Raw genomic sequence first — 25,608 nt, forward strand, 5'->3', positions numbered from 1 at the left:
GTAGGTAGTTTAAATGGAGCTTTTATGATTGATGTCCCTGTATTTTCTCGTCTATTCTAAACATCCCTAACTGATAAAGATAAATCCTACCAATGCAGGGGTAGGCAAAGTTGGCTCTTCTATGACTTGTGGACTTCAACTCCCAGAATTTCTGAGCCTATCATGCCAGCTTAGGAATTCTGAGAGTTGAAGTCCACATGTCATAGACCAGCCAACTTTGCCTACCCCTGTACCAATGCAACCTGTGAAGGATATATTCCAAGGAAGCAGCAGGTGCGTGTGCGTGTGAAGGAGGGAAGCTTTCCCCAAATACAGGCCAATATACAACTTCTTGTGTGCTGGTTGTGTCCTGTCCTGGACTGGGGGGAATTGCCTAGGTCGCCACCAGAGTGGATCCTGCACTCGGCTTACAACAATAAAAATAATTTTAAAAATGTATTTAATAATAATGATTGTGATTGGGTTTTAGATGAATGGTTTTAATTGTTTGGGATTTTTAGATTAGATTTTATATTGGGTTTCCTACATTTTGTACTTTTGTATTGATTTTATTGTGTAAGCTGTTAGCGACCCACTGGTGATGTAATTTTGGTGTCACGGATCTGGTTCTGTCTGTGCACATTTGTGCTTGCCGCCATATTTTTTTCTGAATTTTTGGCAGATTTTCCTGTGTTTCGATGGCTTCTCCTCATTCTGTGCTTTGAAAAAAGCCTTCCTACCTGCTTCTGAGTTAATACTGACCTTTATTTCTTCACCTGAAGCACAGCTGATTAGTTCCTCAGCTGTGTTTTGGGATGAATCCATGTCTGAGCATGCTCAAAAGTGAAATCTCATGAGGGGACGTGCGATGTGAACCAGTGACGAAGGTAAGTGGAACCACCACTGGTTATAACAGAATTGGAAGGGATCTTGGAGGTTTTCTAGTCTCACCTCTCTGTTCAAGCAGCAAATCCTTAGCATTTCAGACAAGTAGTTTTCCAGTCTCCTCTTAAAATGATGTGCCCACAACTTCTAAAGGCAAGCTCCCCCACAGATTAATTGTTCTGTCAGGAAATTTCTCCTTATTTTGAGATTGCTTCTCTTCTTGATGAGTTTTTATCCATTGCTTATCGTTCTGTCTTCAGATGATTTGGAAAATAGCTTAACTCCTTCTTTGAGGTGGGTCCCTTAGTTATTGGAACACTGCTATCGTATCATCCCTAGTCCTTTTCCTTAAATGAGACATTCTTGCAATTAGGAGTAGTGATGGGCGAACCCAACGGTGTTCGGGTTCAGCGAGTTCGGACGAACTTCACGCAAAGTTCGGCTGAACCCGAACCCGAACGGTCCATGGTATCAAATCTCCGCCCCCAGAATCCCATTGTTTTTTATTTTTACGGATTTTTTATTTTTATTTATTTTTATTTTTACGAAAAAGGACACCGCAGCTGCACCGCAAGCAAAGGGAGGTCCTTTCACGTAAAAATAAAAATTAGACAGAGGACCATTATCAGTTTACTGATTTTACTTAACCTCACCCAAGGGTTTAATATCACTGCAGTACCCTTTCCCATAATCCCAAAGTCCATTGCTGACCCAGAAGGACATCATGATTGAGAAATCAACCAGGACAGATGCATCATCAAAGATCATCAAGTGCTGTTTTTTTTACTATGTGATAAAATGGGCTTACACCATATGTTGAATGAACTTTAATCTGAATTAATGTGTTGATGTTACATTTTATACATTAATTATGCCTGGGAGATGGAGAGTTTTAAAGTTTTGTTCTAACCAGATAGGAAGTTTGTTTATGGTTGTACTAATATTAACATTAAAATTTCAATGAAAGTTAGATCCATTTTTCCCATTTGTCTGGAATGTGATAATAGCTAACTTCCAAAAGTCTTATTATCTCTAATACATTTGGTAATTGATATCTAGAATTTAAAATAACAGAGTTTATTTGTTGTTCCTTTTCATCATTATTCAAAGATTCTGGAGTAGCGTGTGTTTTCAGGACCTGATAATTTGTTCATGGATTTCATTAACAGTTTTCTTCACAAAGTGTTTCTACCTCATGAGGCAATTTGTCATTTTTCTTTTCTCTCTGGGTTATTTAAAGGCATGTTGCTGCATGATTCTGTAACTAAAAGAGGCTGAAATCTTTATTTGATGAGAAGTATAGTATTATTAGATTCATGTGTATTTTCTTTAATTTCTTTCATAAACATTCAAAGAATATCAAAGTATTTCCGAACTGCATTAGTACTATTATCCAATTAAGGATTGCTTTGACATTTTCTTATTTTGTGATTATTTTAGCAGCTGTTAAAAAATAGGTACCATTTTGATATTTAAATTTTGGATCTTCAGTATAAACTCTTTTTTATTGGTCTTAAATGGTTGGGACTGCCAAATTCACTGCATCATTAACTTTGTTGTTAAAAAACATGCCTGGGATAAACATATATCCATCCTAAGATAAAAATACAGGAAGTAGTATAAGGGCAGACTAGATGGATCATGAGGTCTTTTTCTACCGTTAGTCTTCTATGTTTCTAGGATGGATATGTATGTTTATCCCAGGCATGTTTAAATTCAGTTACTGTGGATTTACCAACCACGTCTGCTGGAAGTTTGTTCCAAGGATCTACTACTCTTTCAGTAAAATAATATTTTCTCATGTTGCTTTTGATCTTTCCCCCAACTAACTTCAGATTGTGTCCCCTTGTTCTTGTGTTCACTTTCCTATTAAAAACACTTCCCTCCTGAACCTTATTTAACCCTTTGACATATTTAAATGTTTTGATCATGTCCCCACTTTTCCTTCTGTCCTCCAGACTGTACAGATTGAGTTCATTAAGTCTTTCCTGATACGTTTTATGCTTAAGACCTCCCACCATTCTTGTAGCCCATCTTTGGACTCATTCAATTTTGTCAATATCTTTTTGTAGGTGAGGTCTCCAGAACTGAACACAGTATTCCAAATGTGGTCTCACTAGCGCTCTATATAGCGGGATCACAATCTCCCTCTTCCTGCTTATTATACCTCTAGCTATGCAGCCAAGCATCCTACTTGCTTTTCCTACTGCCCAACCACACTGTTCACCCATTTTGAGACTGTCAGAAATCACTACCCCTAAATCCTTTTCTTCTGAAGTTTTTGCTAACACAGAACTGCCAATACAACACTCAGATTGAGGATTCCTTTTCCTCAAGTGCATTATTTTACATTTGGAAACATTAAACTGCAGTTTCCATTGCTTTGACCATTTATCTAGTAAAGCTAAATCATTTACCATATTACAAACGCCTCCAGGAATATCAACCCTATTGCACACTTTAGAGTCATCGGCAAATAGGCAAACCTTCCCTATCAAACCTTCCCCTAAGATTGTCTATTGTCTATTATTGTCTATCTGATAAAGGCATGATATATTTTTGACAAACCCATATTAGCTTCTGATTACAAATTTGCTTTTTTTCCCACTGCTTTTTTGCCCACCCACATTCATGGTCAAGAGCCAGGGTGGTGCAGTGGTTAGAGTTCAGCATTGCAGGCTACTTCAGCTAACTGCTCGCTATAGTTCAGCAGTTCACATCTCACCACTGGCTCAATTTTGCCTCAGCCTTCCATCCTTCCGAAGTGGGTAAAATGAGGACCCGTATTATTGGGGCCAATATGCTGATTCTGTAAACCCCCTAGAGAGGGCTATAAAAGCACTATGAAGTGGTATATAAGTCTAAATGCTATTGCTATTTCGTTTCTCTGTTTGGATAAGGAAAGTCTCCAAAACAATGACCCACAGAACGGGATTCGTCTATATAGCATTAAAGTCAATAAAATTTCAAATTTCAAATTGGAACTGTCTAAGTTTGCAAAATTCTCATAAAACCATCTTGCAAACCAACCATTTCCTTTACAAGTAAATTAATTTAAAATTATGATGAAATAACTATGTTGCTTTCATGCATAAACACACATGCAATTGAGACAATTTTGAAGCAGTTACTCAGACTAAGAGACTTCATTGCTTTAAAAGTTTTAACACCATGTTATTGTATGTTCGGAAGCTCATTTTGAAGGATTTTCACAGCTCTAGTATTATCTTTATTTTTTACCTAGGCTTTTGAGGCATGTGATGAAAACAACAAAGGATACTTAAACCGAGAAGACTATAAAGTTGCTATAGTGATGCTATTTGGCTATAAACCCTCAAAGGTACCATTTATTTATTATATTGAGGATTGGCTTATTGTTTCAATATCTTGAACACAAGTCATTAAATAATCTCTAATAATCTCTAATAATCTCTAATCTCTAATAATATGAAGTTTTTAAAGAACATTTTTTCAGAATTATTTAAAAATATAAAACATTTGGTTCTTGCTATCTTTTTGAGATATTGCAGATAGGTTTTTTAATTTCCCCTTGTTCTAAGCTTCAGCCTCCCAATGCTGGTAAAATTCAGTAGCTGAACTGAGTGTAACCCTTATTGTAAGCTTTTTAGTAGGGGGAGAACACAAATTCTATATGGGACCACTTCCCTGCCTCTCAGAGGTGGTGGAAGTAATCTGGTGTACAGATCAAAAGAACTGCTTCTGTATTAAAGGTGCTTTTTTCAAAAGGCAATTGATTTTTTTTTTTAATCCTTGACGAAAAAGAAGAAGACAACTGATGAAGCTTCTTGGATGAAAAGCGAAGTGTCTTCTTTTTCCTTAAGAAAAAAAACAGTCCAAGTGCCTTTTGAAAAGCACCTCTGAGACAATTATGACCTGGATGACTTAAAATCCTCATAGACAGACTGCTTCTGTACTTTAAAATGCCATTTAACTTTACTGCAATATAATCTGGCAAATTCAGTTTTGTTTGGCTTTTATTCCACTGCTGTCACTATAAGTATACAGGTTTTTTCCTTCTGTGTGAAATGAAAAGACAGTTATGCTGACAAATATGTTACAGTGTTGAGTGTAAATATCAGTTATCATGAGACAAATTGTGCTAAGAGAAGAATGTTCTTGCTGTGTGATTTGTATTCACTCCTGTATATAAATTTAAAAGACTGAACATCTTTTTGGTTTAGTATAGTGATTCTCAACCAGTGGTGCGTAGGCCCCTGGGGGGGGGCACAATGTTGTCATATGAGGTCTGTGAAGGATTGAAGAAATGTTATTATTTAAATCTTGAGTTAAGTCTTGGTGGTCCATGGCCATGGTCAACAGATATTTAAAGGGGGGGGGGGGGTCTGTGTTGAAGAAAAGGTTGAGAACCACTGATTTATCATATTATGCAAATTCAAACATTAACACTGATTTTTAAATCCACATTTAACAAATGCAATTAAAACACCTTGACTTAATATGTTATTGGAATTTATTTGGTCATGACTAGCTTATGTTTACTTCATTTCAGTGGGTGCATTGAGCCTGGAAAATTAAAAAAAATCATTTTAATTATAAAGTTATAATTATCAGATTACTTCTTGAGAAAAGCAATTTTAATTTTGATATTTGAAAAATTGATTCTCGTAGAGTTTAATACAATGGCTTCCTAACCTACTCTTTAGCATATGTTACTGGAGACATTGTTACCAATGATTCTGCCCAGTTAAATACTTTTAAATTTTATTAATTTTGGTTTTATAAATTTATGCTTTTCAATTAACATCTAGGGATGTTAAGGTTTTTAAACTTTGATCTTGCTCTTAATGTTGAGTTCTCATAGGATGATTGTGTGGAAAACAAGAAGTGAATCAAAAATAAAGTGGAGTAAAAATCTCATTAGATAATTATGTATTTATCTTAATAATTCTGAATTTGTTTTTGTTGATGATACTTTTTTTGTATTTTAGGTGGAAGTGGATTCAGTTATGGCCTCTGTGAAACAAAATTCATTTGGTATTAAGCATGAAAATCTATTATTATGCACTAATGATAAAGAGCTGAATCAAAAACTGGAGAGTTAAAAAAGTTGATATAGTTATTTTTTAAAATAGTGGAAACTCATTTTGGACATCAACTTGCAAATATTCATTTTGTTTAGTTGTGATAGTTTACATTAAAAATATGGAAGGTGGAAAAATTGCATATAGGCACCATAGTGCAATTATTGCTTCAGACTATGAGCCAAACCTAATAGTGTTAAGCAACAGGAATTCCTGTTTTTATGCTCCCTCTATATTTCCCAGATCTTTCAACATTATTTTCCAGTGTCCTGAGCATACTGGAAAGAAGGCCCTGCAATAGGGTAAATTTGCTCCATCAGTAGCTCTTTTTTTCAAATTTCAATAAATTATTAAATTGATTTACGAATATTTAGTGAATATTTAAGGGAAGAAAATAAAGAAGTAAGTAAGAAAGTTGGGTTAAAAATTAAACAAACAAACAAATGTAATGGGTGTAGGAAAAGAGCAGGCAAAGATGATGGGGGCAGCATTAAACACATCATTAGTTTAGAATCCTTACATTGTCATAAGAGATCCAAGTCCAGCACCCACTTGAATTCTTTTGACCCTTATCTAATTCCAATTTATTGCTGCTTCTTAGTTGACTAGATTCTTGTGTATAGGCTTGAATAAATCTTCTATGCTTCAACCTTAAAAATGGCCCTGATTATCTTTTGCCTGATAATGTGTTATTATTGTCTAATGGTAGTAATTAGCACAGAAAGCTCTTACTTATATATTTCTGCCCCATATTAAATTAATGAGATTAAAATATAGTTTAGCTAGCAAAATATTTGTTCTTTATCTAGGATTCATTTTGAAATATCAGTCAGTTGTAATTCACTTTAGCATTGATTACTTCATAATAGAAAAATAGTTTGCTTTAAGATCCACATTAACACTGGAAATCCTGGAAACTAAAATTCTATTTGTAAATATGACATTTCTCTAAATTAACTGTGAAGATAACGTTGCTAACAGTTTAGTGAAACAATGATCATATGTGATAGTTCTAATTGGCTGAAATAATATAATAAGGAAGTGAAACTGTTGGTTTTGGTTCAAGATTTTAAGGTGGGTGAATAGATGGATAACAGTGCACTTCATATTTCTTGTGTGCTGCAAAATATATATGATTTTCTACTAAAAAGTTCCATTAATCCACATTTTATTCAGTTAAAGCTAATTTTTATATTTTATTTTTAATTAAATATTCCTTCTAACTTTCATTTTCAGATTATTATAGGATTTTTGTTTTGTTTTTTATAATTTATTTTTTAATTTTTTACACTATGTGCATATACATCCATACATATACCATAGATCAGTGGTCCCCAACGTTTTTCCCACCAGGGACCAGTTTCAGCAAGACAATTTTTCTATGGCCCGGTGGGGGCGGAAAGGGGTGTGGTTGGGGGCGGGATTAAGCATGGGGGTGCTGGTCCTCCCCGCCCCTCTTTCCCGCCATTGCCCTGTGGCCGGCAGAACCTGCCTCCCAAGCCCTCTTGCCCAGCGGGAGCTAAGTGCTGGAGAGAGGGGGTCAGGCTGGCCCTCCTGCCTCCCCCCAGCCAAAAACGCAAAAGCGCCCCGCCACAGAAGCCAAAAGAGGCTTGAGCCTCTCGGTCCCTCCCGCCCCTCTGTCCTGTCCATCGTCCTGTGGCCGGCAGAATCTGCCTCCCGAGGCCTCTTGCCCGGCGGGAGGCGAAGCGCTGGAGGGAGGGGGTGGCGGCATGAGGGCCGGCAGCTGCTGACTCCACGGACCGGTGCAACATGCCCTGCGGCCCGGTACTGGTCCGCGGCCCGGTGGTTGGGGACCCCTGCCATAGATCATATCAAAATTTACATAGTTATAGAGAATATTCATTACATACTTGCGTATTATAGAATAGAATAGAATAGAATAGAATTCTTTATTGGCCAAATGTGATTGGACACGCAAGGAATTTGTCATTGGTGTATATGACATAATGAAGTTGAATTATGTCCCAATTTGAAATGGTCCATTTCTCAATTTGAAATGAGCCATTTCTGGCCTCCGAAGGGCCTCTGGGGGTGGGGAAGGCCATTTTCACCCTCCTCAGGCTCCAGAAAAGCTCTGGAGCCTGGAGAAAGTAAAAAACAGGTGTGCCATCATCACATGCCATCATCACATGCTATGAGCGGGGGTAGTCATGTACACATGTGCAGGATGGGGCACATGGAATTATAGGTCTGGGCACACACATAGAAACACACATAGAAACATAGAAGACACACCAAAAAAGTTTCGCCATCACTGACATAGACTGTACTATCCTGCTCGGATTTTATTTGTTGAAAGAATAAATATTTACTTATGTTGATACATGCTTAACCATAACTCTATTTTTTTAGGTTTATCACTTGAAGAATTTTTAAATCTTATGACTACAAAGAAGGTTGTACACTTTTACCATAGTGAAATAAGACAGTTATTCATGTCTTTTGACAGACAATGTAAGTTTTCCCACAATGTGGAATAACTTTATTTGAATATCTGATTGATAAAATGTTTTGCTATTGTATTTTCATTATATCCTTTTTTCTGTACAGTATAAAAACTTTTTCCTCCTGTCATCAATATCATTGCGGCAATTATTTAAATCAAATTGCATTCTGGACTTGTTTGGGTGGGATTTGAGGCATTTAAAGGTACAGTAATCCATTCAAAGTTACAATGGCATGAAACAAGTCCTTGTAGTCGTGGCAGTCACACCCTCTTGTGATTTGTGCACTTGGGTAAGTGGCTCACAATCATGACATCACAGCGGAATTATGACATTACAGCATACTAATAGTAACAAGATCATCACGGGGTTAGTAGATCTTCCCCCTGACTAACGAATGTTTTTAGTATGATTTGTTGAATGAATGTTAATGAAAGTTTTTAAAGTTAGAATTTTTAGATTATTTTTATCTATATTAATTGGATGAATTGTACTACAGTGATCCCCCGCTCGTTGCGAGGGTTCCGTTCCAGGACCCCCCGCAACGAGCGGGTTTTCGCGAAGTAGCGCTGCGGAAGTAAAAACACCATCTGCGCATGTGCAGATGGTGTTTTTAACTTCCGCAGCGCTAGCGAGGAGCCGAAGATTGGGGGGCGGGGCGGCCGCCGACATGGGGGGCTCGCTAGCACCCCCCGAATCCCCAACCCGGGTTTGGGGGGGTGCTAGCAAGCCCCCCATGTCGGCGGGGATGTTTTAAAACACCCCGCGGCTTTCCAATGAGTCCCGAAGACAAACGCGGAAGTTTGCCGTTTGTCTTCGGGACTCATTGGAAAGCTCCGATCGTTTTAAAACAGTTGCGCCGTTCTCTGCTGACTCCTGGCGAACTTCCCTGCTTTAGGAGTCAGCGGAGAACGGCGCGCCTGCTTGGCTTTCCTCGCCAGCGCAGCCAACGTGCGCTACGATCTTCCGGGCGAGCCAGGCTCAGTGACGGAAGGCAGCCGCTTGGCCCGGGATGCTAGGCCGAGAGGAGCCGGGCTTGATCCGCTGAGCCTGGCTGGCCCGGAAGATCGTAGCGCGCGTTGGCTGCAGCGGCGAGGGAAGCCAAGCCGGCAGCAATGTCGCCGCCTCTGCAGCCAACGCGCGCTACGATCTTCCGGGCCAGCCAGGCTCAGCGGATCAAGCCCAGCTCCTCTCGGCCCAGCATCCCGGGCCAAGCGGCTGCCTTCCGTCACTGAGCCTGGCTCGCCCGGAAGATCGTAGCGCGCGTTGGCTGCAGCGGCGGCGACATTGCTGCCGGCTTGGCTTCCCTCGCCGCTGCAGCCAACGCGCGCTACGATCTTCCGGGCGAGCCAGGCTCAGTCACGGAAGGCAGCTGCTTGGCCCGGGATGCTGGGCCGAAAGGAGCCGGGCTTGAAGATCGCAGCGCGCGTTGGCTGCGGTGGCGAGGGCTTGCGATGGAGGGTGGAGGAAGCGGCCATGGGAGGGCGAGCTGCCTCAGGTAGGAGGATCGGGCGGGACCAGGTGGGGGCTGGAATTTCTCCGCTGGGAAGAAGCGGCCAGGGCGAAGGGCGGGCGAGCGGCGAAGGGCGGGCGAGCGGGTGCTGGGGAGGGCTTCTCGCCCTCCCGCCAGCAAGAGGGGGAGCGAACGGCGTGGGCGGGCGAGCGGCAGCGAGGAGTTTGCGTGGGCGGTGGGGAAACTCCTCGCTGATGCCAGCAAGAGGGGGAAGACCCAGGGAAGCCGCCCAGCAGCTGATCTGCCGGGCGCCATCTACGCATGCGTGCCCATAGAAAAAAGGGCACGCATGCGTAGATGGTATTTTGACTTCCGGGTTCAAAATTCGCAAATTACCCTGTTCGCAATGGTTGGGGACGCAATAACCGGGGGATCACTGTATTGTGTCTTTGTATATGCTGTGAGCCGCCCCGAGTCCTCAGAGAGGGGCGGCATACACATCCAATTAAATATAAATATTTGCAAACTTCACTGTCTTTTGACAAGTAACGTCAATGGGGAAACCGGTAAGAGGTCACAAATGGTGATCATATGACCACAGGATGTGATCACATGGGATTTACTTAATGATCACTATGGGACTACCACAAGTGCTGTTATGTTGGCATGGTCAAATGCCATTGCATTTTACAATTACATTGCTTAGCCTCAGAGTTTCCTGTCCCAATTACCACTATTAAGTAAGGACTAACAGTTCTATCTTGTAGACAGATTGAACATAATTTTCCTCACTCTGATTTTCCAAACTCTATAGTTTAGTTAATGAGCGAGATGCTTCAGAGTTTACCAAGGTTAGAAATAATATTATCCAATTAAAATGTAAAATCAGAGGGACTGTAAGGGCACATTTTTTGATTAACAAATTTCATAAAAAGGCATACACTTACATTATATTTTCCAAAACATTGTGAAGCCCTTTATTTTTTCTGCATCAACAACTGCAGTTTTCAGCCTTAGTTTATGAATGTACATCTAAGCGTCATTCAACCTGTATCCCCTTTTCTCTTTTATTTTTCAACAAGGTAAAGGATTTTTATCTTTTGAAGATTTCAAAAAAGCTTTCAGTATCGTTGCACCAAAGTTACCGGAAAGGATCATTGTTGAAGCATTCAGGTAGGATGAATTGAATTATTTGAGATGCTCTGAAAAATTGCACAGTCTGGTCTGGTCTGTTGTAGGCATTTTATGTTAGTACAGTGATGGTAAACCTTTTTTGTCTCGAGTACCCACACTCATACCCTCCCCCCATGCATGTGCACAACCCCCACGCTGCTATGCGCACAATCCTCCCTCACGTTGCCCTCCCATTCATGCGCACAGGCCTCACTGAAACTTCCGAACTCCTGAAGCCTGGAGATGGTGAAAATTGGGCCAATAGGCCAACAAGAAGTTTTTACCCTCCCAAGGCTTCAGGAGGCTTCCCTGAAGCCTCCAGAGTGTGAAAAATGGCCCAAAGGACAAATCAGAAATCTGTTTTTCTGAACTTCTAGTTTGCCTGTTGGGCCATTTTTGACACCCTTGAAGCCTCTGGAGGGTAAAAACAGCCTTCCCCAAGGCCAAAAATTAGCCGGCCAGCTCATGCATACACACTGGAGCTGACATAGGGCAACGCCTTGCATGCCCTCCAATATAGGTTCGCCATCACGGGTATAGTACTTTCCTTCAAAATAATAAATTCTTTGTATTATGTCCCTGCTCTCTTATTACCATGCGCCCATTGTACTTCCATGTACTTTTCTCTATTACTCTATTACAGTTTCCAAAGAGATCAAGAAGATAGTGGGTTCAAGAAGTGCAGTCAAATTACTTTGGCAAAGGATAATTGGGGCGGGGGAAGGTTTGAGAATGCTTGGGAAAATGTCTGACACGCTGCTACTGCAGTAACTTCAAAATCCACGTAACACTTTCAGCAACATTTCAGATGCTTCCTTGCTCCTGATAGATAACTTTCTTTCAGATTTTATTCCAACCTGATTTTAAAAACATAAATATGTTTTGGGTGCATCTGTTTTTCTCATACTATATAGCAGTGATGGTGAACCTCTTTTTCATCGAATACCAGAAGCGCACATGCGTGTGCTATCGCACATGTGTGTGTGCTCACACCCATAGTCTTCGAGTCTCCGGAGAGGGGCGGCATACAAATCTAATAAACAAACAAACATAATAATAATAATAATAATAATAATAATAATAATAATAATAATAATTCAATACTCCCCATGTGTGACCCACCTGCACTGCACTAGCATACATGTGCAATCCAGCTACACCTCCCTATTCCCCATGCATGCGTGGATAACCCACTCCCCCATTTCCCAACTGGGCCCAGTATGGCCATTTTTTGCCTTCCCCAAATTCCAGAGGCTTTCTTAGAGCCTGGGGAGGGTGAAAATGGCCTCTCTAGCTCCCAGGAGGCCAAAAACACCCTCCCAGAGCCTCCTCATGAGCCAAAAATCAGCTGGCCGGAGCTCACCTCACACACTCTGGAGCTGAGCTAGGGCAACAGCTCACGTACCAGCAGACATGACTCCGTGTGCCATCTGTGTCATATATGCCATAGGTTCACCATCATGGCTATATAGGATGTGAGGAGGAAGACATTCCTTTTTCTTAATTCATTCTTCAGAATTCAAATGAATTGAGCAGTTCCCCAGACTCACACAAGGCAGAGCTGTCTTCTTAGAAGCTAATGATGCAATTATAAAATTATTCAGTGGCCTTTTCACCGTCTTACTATTTGAAATTCTCTATTTCAGTTTTATGTGATCTGTAACATGCTTTGTCAAACCACAGTGTTTTGTTAAACAACGTTCTGTAAATTATTTGTTTAATTTCATTCAGGAACAGCAGGATTGTGGATGATGTGTACAGATAAACATAAATTTTAATATGTTCATTGATCTTAACAGTGCAGGTGGAACAGCAAAATGGACTTAAATTGACAATATATTTGCTGAACCATGTGGTGGCGCTAAATAGCTTTTTAAAGAGAATCAGTGAAAGAAACATAAATTGTTTCACAATGCGGTACTTAAATTTTTTTCCTTGGGTATGATGCTGCTTTTTAAAATTAAATTCTTAATTTTTTTCATGTTAACAATAACATTAATAACAACCTAGTATAAAGATAATAACATACCTTGTGAGAAGTGAATGATCAAATCATTGATTATGTGATAATCAAATCATTATAACAATGTCAATTCACTTCAGATTTTCTTTAGTCTACCTCTTGATACAGGTTCTAAACACATATCAAAACTGACACTATAAAATGAAGCAAAAACCACAACACTGGAATGGTACAAAAATACCAGACTCTTTAACTTTCTTGAAGGAATCTCTAACATACTTTGTTGTTTCAGTACCTGCTTGCTGTCCTCAAATAGTCATAATAATTTTGCAAACAAAATTTGTGCAGGAATTTAGTGACCTGTTCATGCATCATTTGTTTCATTAGGAATAACTGAAATCTTGTAAGACAGGGCTTATAAGTGTGGAAATTTTGCATTGTACTATCAAAATCTGCAGGTTTCAATTTACCGTAGTTTTTGGGACTATAAGACACAGCAGTGTATAAAACGTACCAAGATTTCAAAGAGATAAGTAACAAAAAGTTTTTGTCCTCCCCAGCCTGCAGGAGTACTCTGTAAGCCTCTGAAACGTCCCCACATGCCCCATGTTTTGCAAAAACTGTCCCATTTTTTACCTGTCTCTGCAAAAAATGGGGCACACAGAGGGTTTGGGAAGCTTGCAAACTGCTTCTGGGGGGAAGGAAAAATGCCCCCATTTTTGCAAAAAACTGCCCATTTTTTGTCAATTTTTTTTCACAAAAACAGGGGCCATTTTTCACAAAAATGGGATGCCGGGGGTGGGGGTCCTCAAGCTTGTAAGCCCTTGCAGTGTCTTTGAGGTCATATGATCATGATTTGGGTGTTTGGCAACCAGCCTGCGTTCACAATGCTCACAACATGTTGTGCTCACATGATCACCATTTGTGATCTTCACAGGCAGCAAACACAGTCAATAGGGAAGCTGGCAGGAAGTTCTAAATTGTGGTCCTGAGACATTGCACTTAACAACTGCAGTGATCTATTTAACAACTGCACTTGGAACGGATGCCTTAATTTAGGCAAGTCACTTGATGTTTCACTTTGCAATCATGTGGTTTAGTAACAGAATTACCTTTCCCAATTGCTGCTTTCTTCCCTTTGGCTAGCTTACTATAAATGCCAAGATACCTCTCCAGTCAGCATCTTCTTCTCTTCATGCTTGCTGTAAGACATAAGTAGAGAGGATTAGTAGCAATATTTGATTTGATTTCTCTTCTTTATTTTAGTAATCTTAAGTATCTCGATTCCTGTAAAAGGAACCAAGATTTTACTCCTAATTTGCAAAATAGAACCAAACATACGGTGCAAATGAGGGGTGGAGTCATTAAGTGGCAGATAAATGGCTGGACTTGGCACATTTTGTGTCCTTGTTCTCAGAAGATATAATGGTACTGACTTCTGCCCCACTTCAGCTCAATGGGAGATCTGAGATATATATATATATATATGTTTGTGTGTGTGTGTGTATGTATATATATATATTTATATATGAAGGTCTTGGCATATTCGGGTTTCTTCCCGTGTAAGTTTCAGAGATTTCTGGTGTCGTTTCGACGAGGTCCCAGTCGTCATCTTCAGGCTGGTGCTTTTGTCCTTGTGCTAGGGCGAACACAGCGAGACCTGAGCTGCCTTCCCTCTATAAATACCGGTGGGTGGGTATGGAGTGCTGGCTCAGCAGCTGCAAGCTGTGTTGAAACTTCCTGGTGAGTCAATGGGGCAACACCTGGGGTCATTGATGTAATTGATGTATGCTGATTAGTTAATGTTTGTGGATTGGGGGTGATATCCTGAGTAGTTGGAGCTTGCAGACTACTTAGCTGTTTTGTAATGTGTGTCTGGGGTGTAACAATTTTGGTTTGGCTGTGAATTTGTGGTCTGGTCATGTGTTTGTCAATTGGCTTTGTGTGCATGTCAGAGGGGGCTGCAACTTTTGGGGGCACTGCTGTAGGTTGGCTTCTGGGTGGTGGTGTAATTTGGTCTGTAGGGTGGGTGTGGGTTTGGGTCTGGTGGAGGTGATTGGTAGTAGTGTCCTGTGCTGTTCTGAGTCTGGTTTCAGTTTGTATGTCTGGGATACGTTTGTTAATGAGGGCTGGTTTCCAGATGTCTGGTAGGCGGGAGGTATCATCACGTTTGTTCATATTGTGGGGGTATTTTTCTATCTCAATGGCTTCCATGATTATTCTTTTGTTGTAGTGTTCAGTTTTGGAAATTAAGTTAGTTCTGTCAAAATCAATTTAATGAAACTGAACACTACACAATAGGCAATTACTTTGCATATTATCTGTAAATATTTTACAGAAAATGTAAATATTTAAATTAAAATTACTCTAATATTTTCCTGGTGTTTCCTTTTTTCAGAGAGCTTTTTGCCAGTGTGCTGGGTGACAGACAGATACATGTATATGAGTATGTTTCTTGTAGATACTTACTGGGACAGTTGAGGGGAATCTTTAGGATTGATTTTGATTGGAAGATGGCAATCCAAAATTGACAAAAATAGGAAAACTGGGCATTATATTTGTACATCAGAATATCATTTTTTGTGTGTGCCTGTGTGCTCACAGAAAAAAGTGACCAGCAAGGTTATTATATCTTATCATAGAAAAAAGAAAGCACACAATACATACATACAATCAATCTATCTTACTTTATTTTTTTAATCAGTTTCAAAATTCAGGCTCTCTTTTCTGTAAATAACATTTGCAAAAGTAGATTTCTGGAGATTGTATTACTACTGCTTTTTTAAAAATCCATTAAATTTACGTTTTGGCATTAATATTGAGTAACGAACTTGCACCTAATTTGGGTAAGGAAATATCTGCAAAAAAACAACCAAACTCAAAGAGCACCAAGGACCCCTCATTAATGATTTTCTTTCTTTAAAAACTATGTAGTTGGGTACTTTGTAAGACCCTAAGCTTCACACTGTAATAATTCCTATGTATGCTACATATGCCATGAAGCAAATGCAGATTGTTAGCTACTACTACTTTTGTGGGGATTTTTAATCAGGATATGCAAGATGATATTTGAACAAAAGCTATTTTGTTTTTCATTTTAAATTGACTTATGCTTAGATGAATAGGATCAAACACTGGAGGCACATTGTCTTCATCTGTTCCCATTCAAAATTACCTAAAATTATATAAAATATGAAAGTAATCAGATTTTGTGTGGATACCTTCAGCGAAGATCTTGTGCTGTCTATGAAATTTTTATTTAGACATACACTGCAGAGTGAATATGAAACATTAATCTTCCTATGGCTAGTTGCCATGGGAACGTGGTACACAGTGCAATGTCATTCCAGTTCTGGTGATTTCTGCAGTAGCTTTTCGATGATCTTCTTTCTTAAGCAATATTCACATAGCTTTATCTTTGCAAAATAATCTCTAACGGCTTACATATTTTACTATGTGCTGATTTATCCCGTATTGTTTTAAAAGTATTTCACAATTCTTAAATTTTTATACTTATTCTGTAGAATTGAAATGTATTTTACTAGGCCATAAGTCATCTACGTCGCAAATAAAATATTCTCATTCCTTACTATGAAAAGAATTATTTGTTGCTGCACAATGTTGACTCAAATTATTTTTTAGAATTCAAGGGGAAGTCTTTCTCTTCCCCTGTTTCTGTAAGGAAGTACATCAGAGAAGAAGCTGGGAAATGGGGAAGCTTTTTCTGGGAAACAGGGGGTTAAACATATCCAGTCAATTTCAAACCATGTATTGATTTTAGTTCATTTTGTTATTGCAATGTGTGTTGTGCATTCAGTGCAAAATGCAATCGTGTGCAATTTATTCACACCATTAGAATGTTTAATATCTTTTACAAAATACTAAATATGATTTTAGTCACGTAACAATTATATTAATAGAATTTACTTTTAGAAACATAGAAACATAGAAGACTGACGGCAGAAACAGACCTCATGATCCATCTAGTCTGCCCTTATACTATTTTTTGTATTTTATCTTAGGATGGATATATGTTTATCCCAGGCATGTTTAAATTCAGTTACTGTGGGTTTACCAACCATGTCTGCTGGAAGCTTGTTCCAAGGATCTACTACTCTTTCAATAAAATAATATTTTCTCATGTTGCTTTTGATCTTTCCCCCAACTACAGATTGTGTCCCCTTGTTCTTGTGTTCACTTTCCTATTAAAAACACTTCCCTCCTGAACCTTATTTAACCCTTTGACATATTTAAATGTTTTGATCATGTCCCCCCTTTTCCTTCTGTCCTCTGGACTATACAGATTGAGTTCATTAAGTCTTTCCTGATACATTTTATGCTTAAGACCTTCCACCATTCTTGTAGCCCGTCTTTGGACCCGTTCAATTTTGTCAATATCTTTTTGTAGGTGAGGTCTCCAGAACTGAACATAGTATTCCAAATGTGGTCTCACCAGCTCTCTATATTGCTTTGACCATTTATCTAGTAAAGCTAAATCATTTACTATATTACAGATGCCTCCAGGACTATCAACCCTATTGCACACTTTAGAGTCATCGGCAAATAGGCATACCTTCCCTACCAAACCTTCCCCTATGTCACTCACAAACATATTAAAAAGAATAGGACCCAGAACAGACCCTTGTGGCACACCACTTGTAACCTGTCTCTGCTCAGAATACTCGCCATTAACAATAACTCTCTGATGTCTACGCTTCCGCCAACTGCAAATCCACTGAACTATCCAGGGATTAAGTCCAATCTTCACTAATTTATCTATCAGCTCTTTATGTGGAATCGTCTCAAAGGCTTTGTTGAAGTCCAGATAGGCAATATCCACAGCACCACCTTCATTTTAGATATTTTCAAACCTTTATTTTGATGTTCCTTTATGTTTCCAAAGTTTTTTTGAATCAAAAGTACACCTGCTGACTTCTATATAAACAGTCAAAGTCAGATAAGCTCCCCCCCCGCCCCAACACCAGGGATGGGTTCTAACTTACCTCACCGCTGGTTCACTTCCTCCTATGCCATCTGATATTGTGCTTCAGGTCTTGCAGTTACTTACGCATCACAACTGTAATTGAGCAATCCATTCTGACTGCTGATCATCTTTTCTTCCACCTTTCTCATCATTATAGAGCTTTCTAGAAAGCCAGATATTTGTATAATTTCATAATTTGTCTCCCTTGCCATATTTTGGTTGGCTATCCCTTAAATTTGCAATTTTGGCTTTTGACATTTCTCTCCTTGGTTTTCTTTTTTATTGTTTTTTTTTTTACTAACGTTTCATCATTGCGGTATCCCAAGCATATTGGTATTTCTTTATTGTGTGGGAATACAGTAGTGATATTTTCACTCCAAAATCAATACTTGGGGAATAGAGGAGAAATGTTTTCTTAGTAAATGTTAATGTTAAAAGTAATGAAGTCAAGGTCAGCATTGAGTTGAGGTGCGAGAAATTGCTTTTGATATTTATCTACGTAGATGTGTTTCATTGTTATAGGATCAGAGGCAGTTTCATTAGCTCCCTGGTTTATAAGGATGAGAATGCACAAACAAATGGATATTTTTGGACTGGCCAATTTAATGGAAAAGTTCTGTCTTCTTTAAACCAGTTTGATCAATGAAGTTGCATATTTATTTCCAAATGACTTTTCTGAGGGAAGCAACTGCTAAAATCAGGCAGATGATACTACAGATGTTCAGTAGTTACCTCACAAAGGGTATAATCCAGAAGAGCTACATTAGACAGCAAGTATGGAGTACAGTGGTCCCCCGATTATCACGAGGGTTCCGTTCCAGGACCCCTCGCGATGATCAGTTTTTCGCGAAGTAGCGGTGCGGAAGTAAAAACACCATCTGCGCATGCGCAGATGGTGTTTTTACTTCCGCCGCAGCAGCGAGGAGCCGAAGATTGGGGTTTCCCCGCCGCCCACGCAAACTCCTCGCTGCTGCCACGCCTGCCGCTTGTCCGCCCGCCGCTTGTCCGCCGCCTGCCTGCCCGCGCGCCCGCCCTTCGCCTGCCCACGCCGTTCGCTCGCGCCGCTTCCCAGCTGAGTCCTGGAGCGAACTTCCGCGTTTGGCTTCAGGACTCAGCTGGGAAGCGGCGCTGGGGTTTCCCAGCCGCCCACGCAAACTCCTCGCTGATGCCCGCCGCTCGCCCTCCCGCCAGCAAGAGGGGGAAGACCCAGGGAAGCCGCCCAGCAGCTGATCTGCCCGGCGCCATCTACGCATGCGTGGCCATAGAAAAAAGGGCGCACATGCGCAGATGGTGTTTTTACTTCCGGGTTGAAAAATCGCGATATAGCCTTTCGCAATGATCGGGATCGCGAAACCCGGGGGATCACTGTATATACAAGAATAAATAGCTTGGACAACGTTTTAAACATCAAACTAAACAAGCAGTTGTCAAAAGTAAATGATGGCTGTGTTGCACTGCAAACTAAGTTTTTATCCAGATAAGAAAACACTTATTTGTGAAAATACTTGAATATAAATATTCAAAGAGCTAGAATGAATAATTTTATATTGTGGATCATATGTATATTGCTTGAAATATATTTAAACAGCATCAAAAAAGTGAAAGTAAAAAGAAATTGAAATAAAATTGAAGTTATGGGAAATAGGAAGTGTCTGAGATGAATCTAAGTATCCAATATATACATTCATTTATCTTAATGTTATGCATGTTTCTTAGCAACAAGCAGTAAAAATATGAATTAATTGCTAAAAAGTACTTTAAAATGACCTGTGCATTCACATATAAATCTTGTTCTAGAAAAAACATAGATGTTAAAATAAAAGCCCAGTGATAGAATGGAAATTGGGTGGGTTATATCATCATCATCAAAAGGGGTGGCATATAAATAAAATAAATGAAATGAAATAAAATAAAATAATAAATAATTAAAATATAAAATATAAAATATAAAATAAATATATAATATAATTAATATAATATAATATAATATTAATTAATTAAATAAATAAGTCTCAGTTTGGCCAAAGGTATTCAAAGTGCTTTAGCTTACTATTAAACACCCCCCACACCTCATTAATTTATCTATCCATGTAGAATAATAGGGATATTCTATTATCTATCTATCTATCTATCTATCTATCTATCTATCTATCTATCTATCTATCTATCTATCTATCTATCTATCTATCTATAAAATATATATCTATTAAATATATATTAATAGTGCCCTAAAGATTTAGTGGACATTTTAACAATCCATTTATATCTACTGTAATTGCCTGTATGTATTTAGATGTATTTAATTTAATATACTGTGATTTACTCCAAGAATAACATAAACTCAAATCTATCTGTGCAGCCTTAGCAATCATAATTTCTTTCAGTAGTTTATAGATTTAGTGGATCCCTAGGGCAGCCACTTAGACTTATTCTAGTTAGTGGAATAGCAAGAATATAAACCATATTATGCAACTTCAATAAGCTTAAGTAATGACATTACAGGTGAAACTTGAAAAATTAGAATATCGTGCAAAAGTTCATTTATTTCAGTAATGCAACTTAAAAGGTGAAATGTAAGACTCATTACATGCAAGACATAGTTCAAGCCATGATTTGTCATAATTGGATGATTATGGGGTACAGCTTATGAAAACCCAAAATCCACCATCTCAGAAAATTAGAATATTACATGCGATCAATAAAACAAGGATTATACATAGAATAATATCAGACATGAAAAGTATAAGCATGCATATGTACTTGGTTTGGGCCCCTTTTGCAGCAATTACTGTCGCAATGCAGCATGGCATAGAAGCTATCAGCCTGTGGCACTGCTAAGGTGTTATGGAAGACCAGGATGCTTCAATAGCAGCCTTCAACTCTTCTGCATTGTTCGGTCGCATATCTCTCCATCTTTCTCTTGGCAATGCCCCATAGATTCTCTATGGGGTTTAGGTCAGGCGAGTTTTCTGGTCAATCAAGCACAGTACCTACTGTCATTAAACTAGGTTTTGGTGCTTTTGGTAATGTGGGCAGGTGCCAAATCCTGCTGGAGAATTGAAGTCAGCATCTCCACAAAGCTTGGCTGCGTAAGAAAGAATGAAGTGCTCCAAAATATCCTGGGAGTTGACTGCATGGATCCTGGAATTAATGAAGCACAGTGGACCAACACCAGCAGATGACATGGCTCCCCAAATCATCACACTGTGGAAAAGTCACACTAGACTTGAGGCATCTTGCTGTGTGTGCCTCTCCATTCTTCCTCCATACTCTGGGCCCTTGGTTTCCAAGTGAGATGCAAAAGTTTCCACAGTCTGTGTTGAGGGGAGCCATGTCATTAATAAATAATAATAAGTTAATAAGTATAAATAAGTTTGAAAGTAGAGCTCACTTCTATTTGTGCATTTTAATTGTTCTGTCAGGCTCTCTGGCAGACTCCTCCCGAAAATTCACAGGTACAAATTTCAGACACACACACATTTGAAAATTCAAAACAATGTTCTTTATAACAGAAATTCACTTAAACTAAGCCCTCTTTTGGTATAGCAAAGAGCACTCGTCTCCAAACAAACTGGTAATAGGTACAAGTCCTTTATCAGTTCTGAGATACTTAGCTTGCAGCTGTGAGGTAATTCACAGTCCTTCTTCTTTCACAAAGTGAAACATCCTTTGCTCTGGTTTAGTTTCAAAGTGGGGAAAAAGCAACACACCAAGGTCGAAGTCAGCAAAGCAGGCACGAAACACAACAATCAGATAATCCTCCACAATGGGCAAACCCACACGCTGCTCTTTATAGCAGCCTGACTAATTACCACAGCCCCACCCAACCACAGGTGGCCTCATTTTCTTTGATAATAATCTCTCAGTTGTTGCTGCCTATGCATCGCTGTCCGCATGCGTGGCTGTATCATTAACTCTTGTTCTGAATCCAAGGAGGAGAGAGATAATTGATCTTCTTCTGAGCTGTCTGCCACACTCTTCTCCTCCCTGTCACTCATGTCTTCTTGGTCAGAAGAGCCTTCATCATCAGATTCCACCGGGAGCAAAACAGGCCTGCGGCATGTGGATGTCTCCCCCACATCCACAGTCCTTGGAGCAGGAGCTGGGCCAGAGCTAATCACAACATTAATATATCATATTTAATCTCCCATAAACATGTATGTGGTAGATTTTTTTTGATAATTTTTTTGTCATTTCATAATCAGAGACCTTAACACTTTTTTCTTCTTCCTTTCAGAAAAGGCTGAATTCATTTTGCTATACACAGCAATTTGAAAGTTTACACAGGAAGAAATATTTAATAATTGCCTGTTTCCAATTGGGGACATTGCTTACATGAGTCTTCCTAGAACTTTTCGAAAACTGCTATCTTACAACACTGTCTGCAGTTGGGAATAAAAATTCCCACTGCTTACTAGATAGAAACCATTACCTGTGGAAAAAATATCCTAATTAACTATGATCCTGTTGCTGAGTAACAGATATGAAAGTTTAGATAGAAAATATTGGTAGTTGTTTTGATATTTTGGAAATAGTAAGAAACTATTCTGCTGTGAAATTGACTAATAAAAGTTATTGTGTATAGGTTACATTTTAAAAGCACGACTATATAGTGTTTCATAATAACATCATCTGTTGTGAGTACATATATTTTTACAAAAGTATGCAGTCGCATCCTGAATAAATTGCAGCCATTTAAACATTTCAGTTCAGTGCAGAAACAATAACCTAAAATATTGATCACCTCGGTTTTCCCTGGCATCTCAATCAAAGCAGGATTTTATTACTGTTGAGAAATAGAAAGATATGAGAAGTGCCTTAAATACATTTTGAATGTTTTAAAGATGTAATAAATAAAATAAATCATGAACAGGATCTGACATTGCATTGCTTTCTCTAGGCTCAAGAAAATGGTTACAAAGAAAACTGATTTAAGCACAGAAAAGGCCTTGGCAATGCATCTTTCCTCCTGAAAGTTGTAGGAAAGACCATCTGATTTTGCGCGTTGCACATCAATTTGTTTTTCAAGCAACCATTTGAAAATAGGTAATTGCAATTCCACTAGGTGGGGATATCCTAATAGATAATTATTTGGCGTAGGCCAGTGTTTCTTAATCTTTACTTTCTTTAAGATATGTAGACTCCCAGAATTCATCATTCACAAGGAATTCTACGAGTTGGTCCACACATCTTAAAGTCGCTAAGTTGAGAAAAGCTGAGATAGGCTAAGTTTGATAGTGGTAGTCAAGCATCCACATTAATATTGAACTTTGGAAATGTCAGGCATACTAATTTGCATGTTAAACTATTGATGGCAGTCATGATGCCTGATGTAAGGCTGTAGGTGCAGGGCTTCATCAACCCACATTCATTCTGCACATGAAGATGTGTTTAGTTGGCAGCAGCATGCGCTGGCAGGCACAATGAATGACATATTCTCAGTCTTGTTCTGGCAATAATCAGCAATATACCATTGTATGTAGCATTAAAAAGGAGACTTGAATAATAACATTATCATTTAGCATTTAGACTTATATACCGCTTCATAGTGCTTTTACAGCCCTCTCTAAGCGGTTTACAGAATCAGCATATTACCTCCAACAATCTGGGTCCTCATTTTACCTACCTTGGAAGGATGGAAGGCTGAGTCAACCTTGAATGCCCAAACAGGGCTCTGCGCTCCCCATTTCTAATTCAAACTTGGTTTATTTTAGCTCTTATCCCAAGGTGCTTTTTTTCATACTTCTCTCTCTCTTCATTGTTTCAAAGATTAAAATCTGTAAGTGAAATTAATCTGAATCAAAAGTCAGTACTGAAAATAAACACAGCAGCTTTGTAATATGTCTATAAAGATTCTCAATCATCCCAGTCATGATTGTCCCAAAGGTCTTTTTCCAAAAGGCATATGTACTTTTTTGGGAGGGGAGGGGTTCCCCATAAAAATATCTCGCTTGACATCTGATAAGCTGTTTCTACAGTTGTGACTGAATGGTGGGGAGTAAGCTTCTTGGATGAGAAGTGAAACATTTTAAAGTTGGGATGTAAAATAAAGTCTAATCACCTTTTGAAAAAGCATCTTTGGTACAGCTTTGCAACTTATTTCACAGTATCAAAATATCACTGTTTGTTAATTTAAGCCTTTTGCTAGATGTGTGAATGAAACCAAAAAGTAAATTCAGCTCAACAAATGTGAATAGCTACCTTACATTTTTATTTCAAAGAATACAGTCTCTTTGTTGATAATATTGATTGGCTGTCTGCTTTTATTTTTGTATCTTGTTCACATTGTTCATTCAGGAATGGAACTTGGCTTTGATTGTGAGGTTTAAAATGTTTTCAATCATGGATGAAAATAAAATTGTAACAAGAAGCAGTAATGGAATAATAAAATATAGACTGAAAGGTTATGTTTTCATTTAGTCACATAAAGTCAGTTTGGCTTATAATGTATCTTTTAAAAAATGCTGATGTGCATCAGGCATTTACTTTCATTCTGTGGAAATATTGTTAAAGAAAAGATAGCAGTCATTGTCAAATTCAAAAGCGAAACCTTTTTTTAGTGTTTATGTTACTCAGTATGAGAGCATTTTATTTATTTATTTATATTATTTTATTACATTATTTATTGGACATTGTATTTTATCTTCTTTTATATAAAGGGAAAGCTATTTAGAGAACCATCTGTGTTAAAATTTATTGTCATCAGTAGATAATACAAACTATCTACTACAGTATTTTGTATATATGAATAAAACACACTTGTTCATCATCTCCAGCAATGAAAATAAGAAAAAGTCAAGATTAAAAAATGTGAAGAATGAAGGCCCGCATCTGAAAAATTGAGGCAAATTTAAATGGGAAAATTATGTAGAAAAAGCAAGATTACAGAAAACAGAAAGAATACTATTGAAAGTTTCTTGCCCTATACAATAAGAAGAATAAATAATTAGAGGGTCAATTTACATGTAAAATGTATTAGCAAGAGATTAGTAATACAATACAGTGGTACCTCTACTTAAGAACACCTCTACTTAAGAACTTTTCTAGATAAGAACCAGATGTTCAAGATTTTTTTGCCTCTTCTTAAGAACCATTTTCTACTTAAGAACCCGAGCCCGGAAAATTTTCCCAGGAAATTTGAGAGCAGTACGAAGGCCCGGCCATTTTCTTGCCATTCCCCATTTAATCCCAGCCATCTCAGGCTTTTCTGGGCTGCCAGAGGAGCATTTTGGTGGCACTTAAGGAGGCTTTGACAGTCCAGAGCGAACAAAGCATTTTCCTTTCTCTGGGCGCTTGGAGAGGGAATAAACCTCTGCCAGTGCCTAGAGAAAAGAAACGCTCCCTTCGCTCTGGGCAGTGACTATCCTCCTCTTCTTCTTCTTCCTCCTCCTCCCACCCAAATTCCGAGCTTTTATTTCTTTCCTAATGGGTTTGCACGCATTATTTGCTTTTACATTGATTCCTATGGGAAAAATTGCTTCTACTTACAAACTTTTCTACTTAAGAAGCTGGTCACGAAACGAATTAAGTTCTTAAGTAGAAGTACCAGTATATTGCTAATAGCAGGAGAGACAGGCAAGAAAAGCAGGAGTTTGCAGGTCACTTAATGATCAGAGAAAGACTTGTAATAGACCACGTACAGT

At 38.7% G+C, this 25,608-nt stretch overlaps 1 protein-coding gene across 1 annotated transcript in view; it reads left to right on the forward strand.

Moving 5' to 3' along the window:
- The window catches only part of EFCAB11 (EF-hand calcium binding domain 11), a 44,305-nt gene that overhangs the window by 163 nt on the left and 18,534 nt on the right, over positions 1–25,608 (forward strand). Inside the window, exons 2-5 of the mRNA XM_070753683.1 lie at positions 4,109–4,204; positions 5,835–5,880; positions 8,301–8,402; positions 10,928–11,018. Of these exons, the coding sequence (XP_070609784.1) occupies positions 4,109–4,204; positions 5,835–5,880; positions 8,301–8,402; positions 10,928–11,018 (335 nt within the window). The remainder of the gene's footprint in view (positions 1–4,108; positions 4,205–5,834; positions 5,881–8,300; positions 8,403–10,927; positions 11,019–25,608) is intronic.

Source organism: Erythrolamprus reginae, chromosome 1 (genome assembly GCF_031021105.1).
Source record: "Erythrolamprus reginae isolate rEryReg1 chromosome 1, rEryReg1.hap1, whole genome shotgun sequence".
NCBI classification, from domain to species: domain Eukaryota; kingdom Metazoa; phylum Chordata; class Lepidosauria; order Squamata; family Dipsadidae; genus Erythrolamprus; species Erythrolamprus reginae.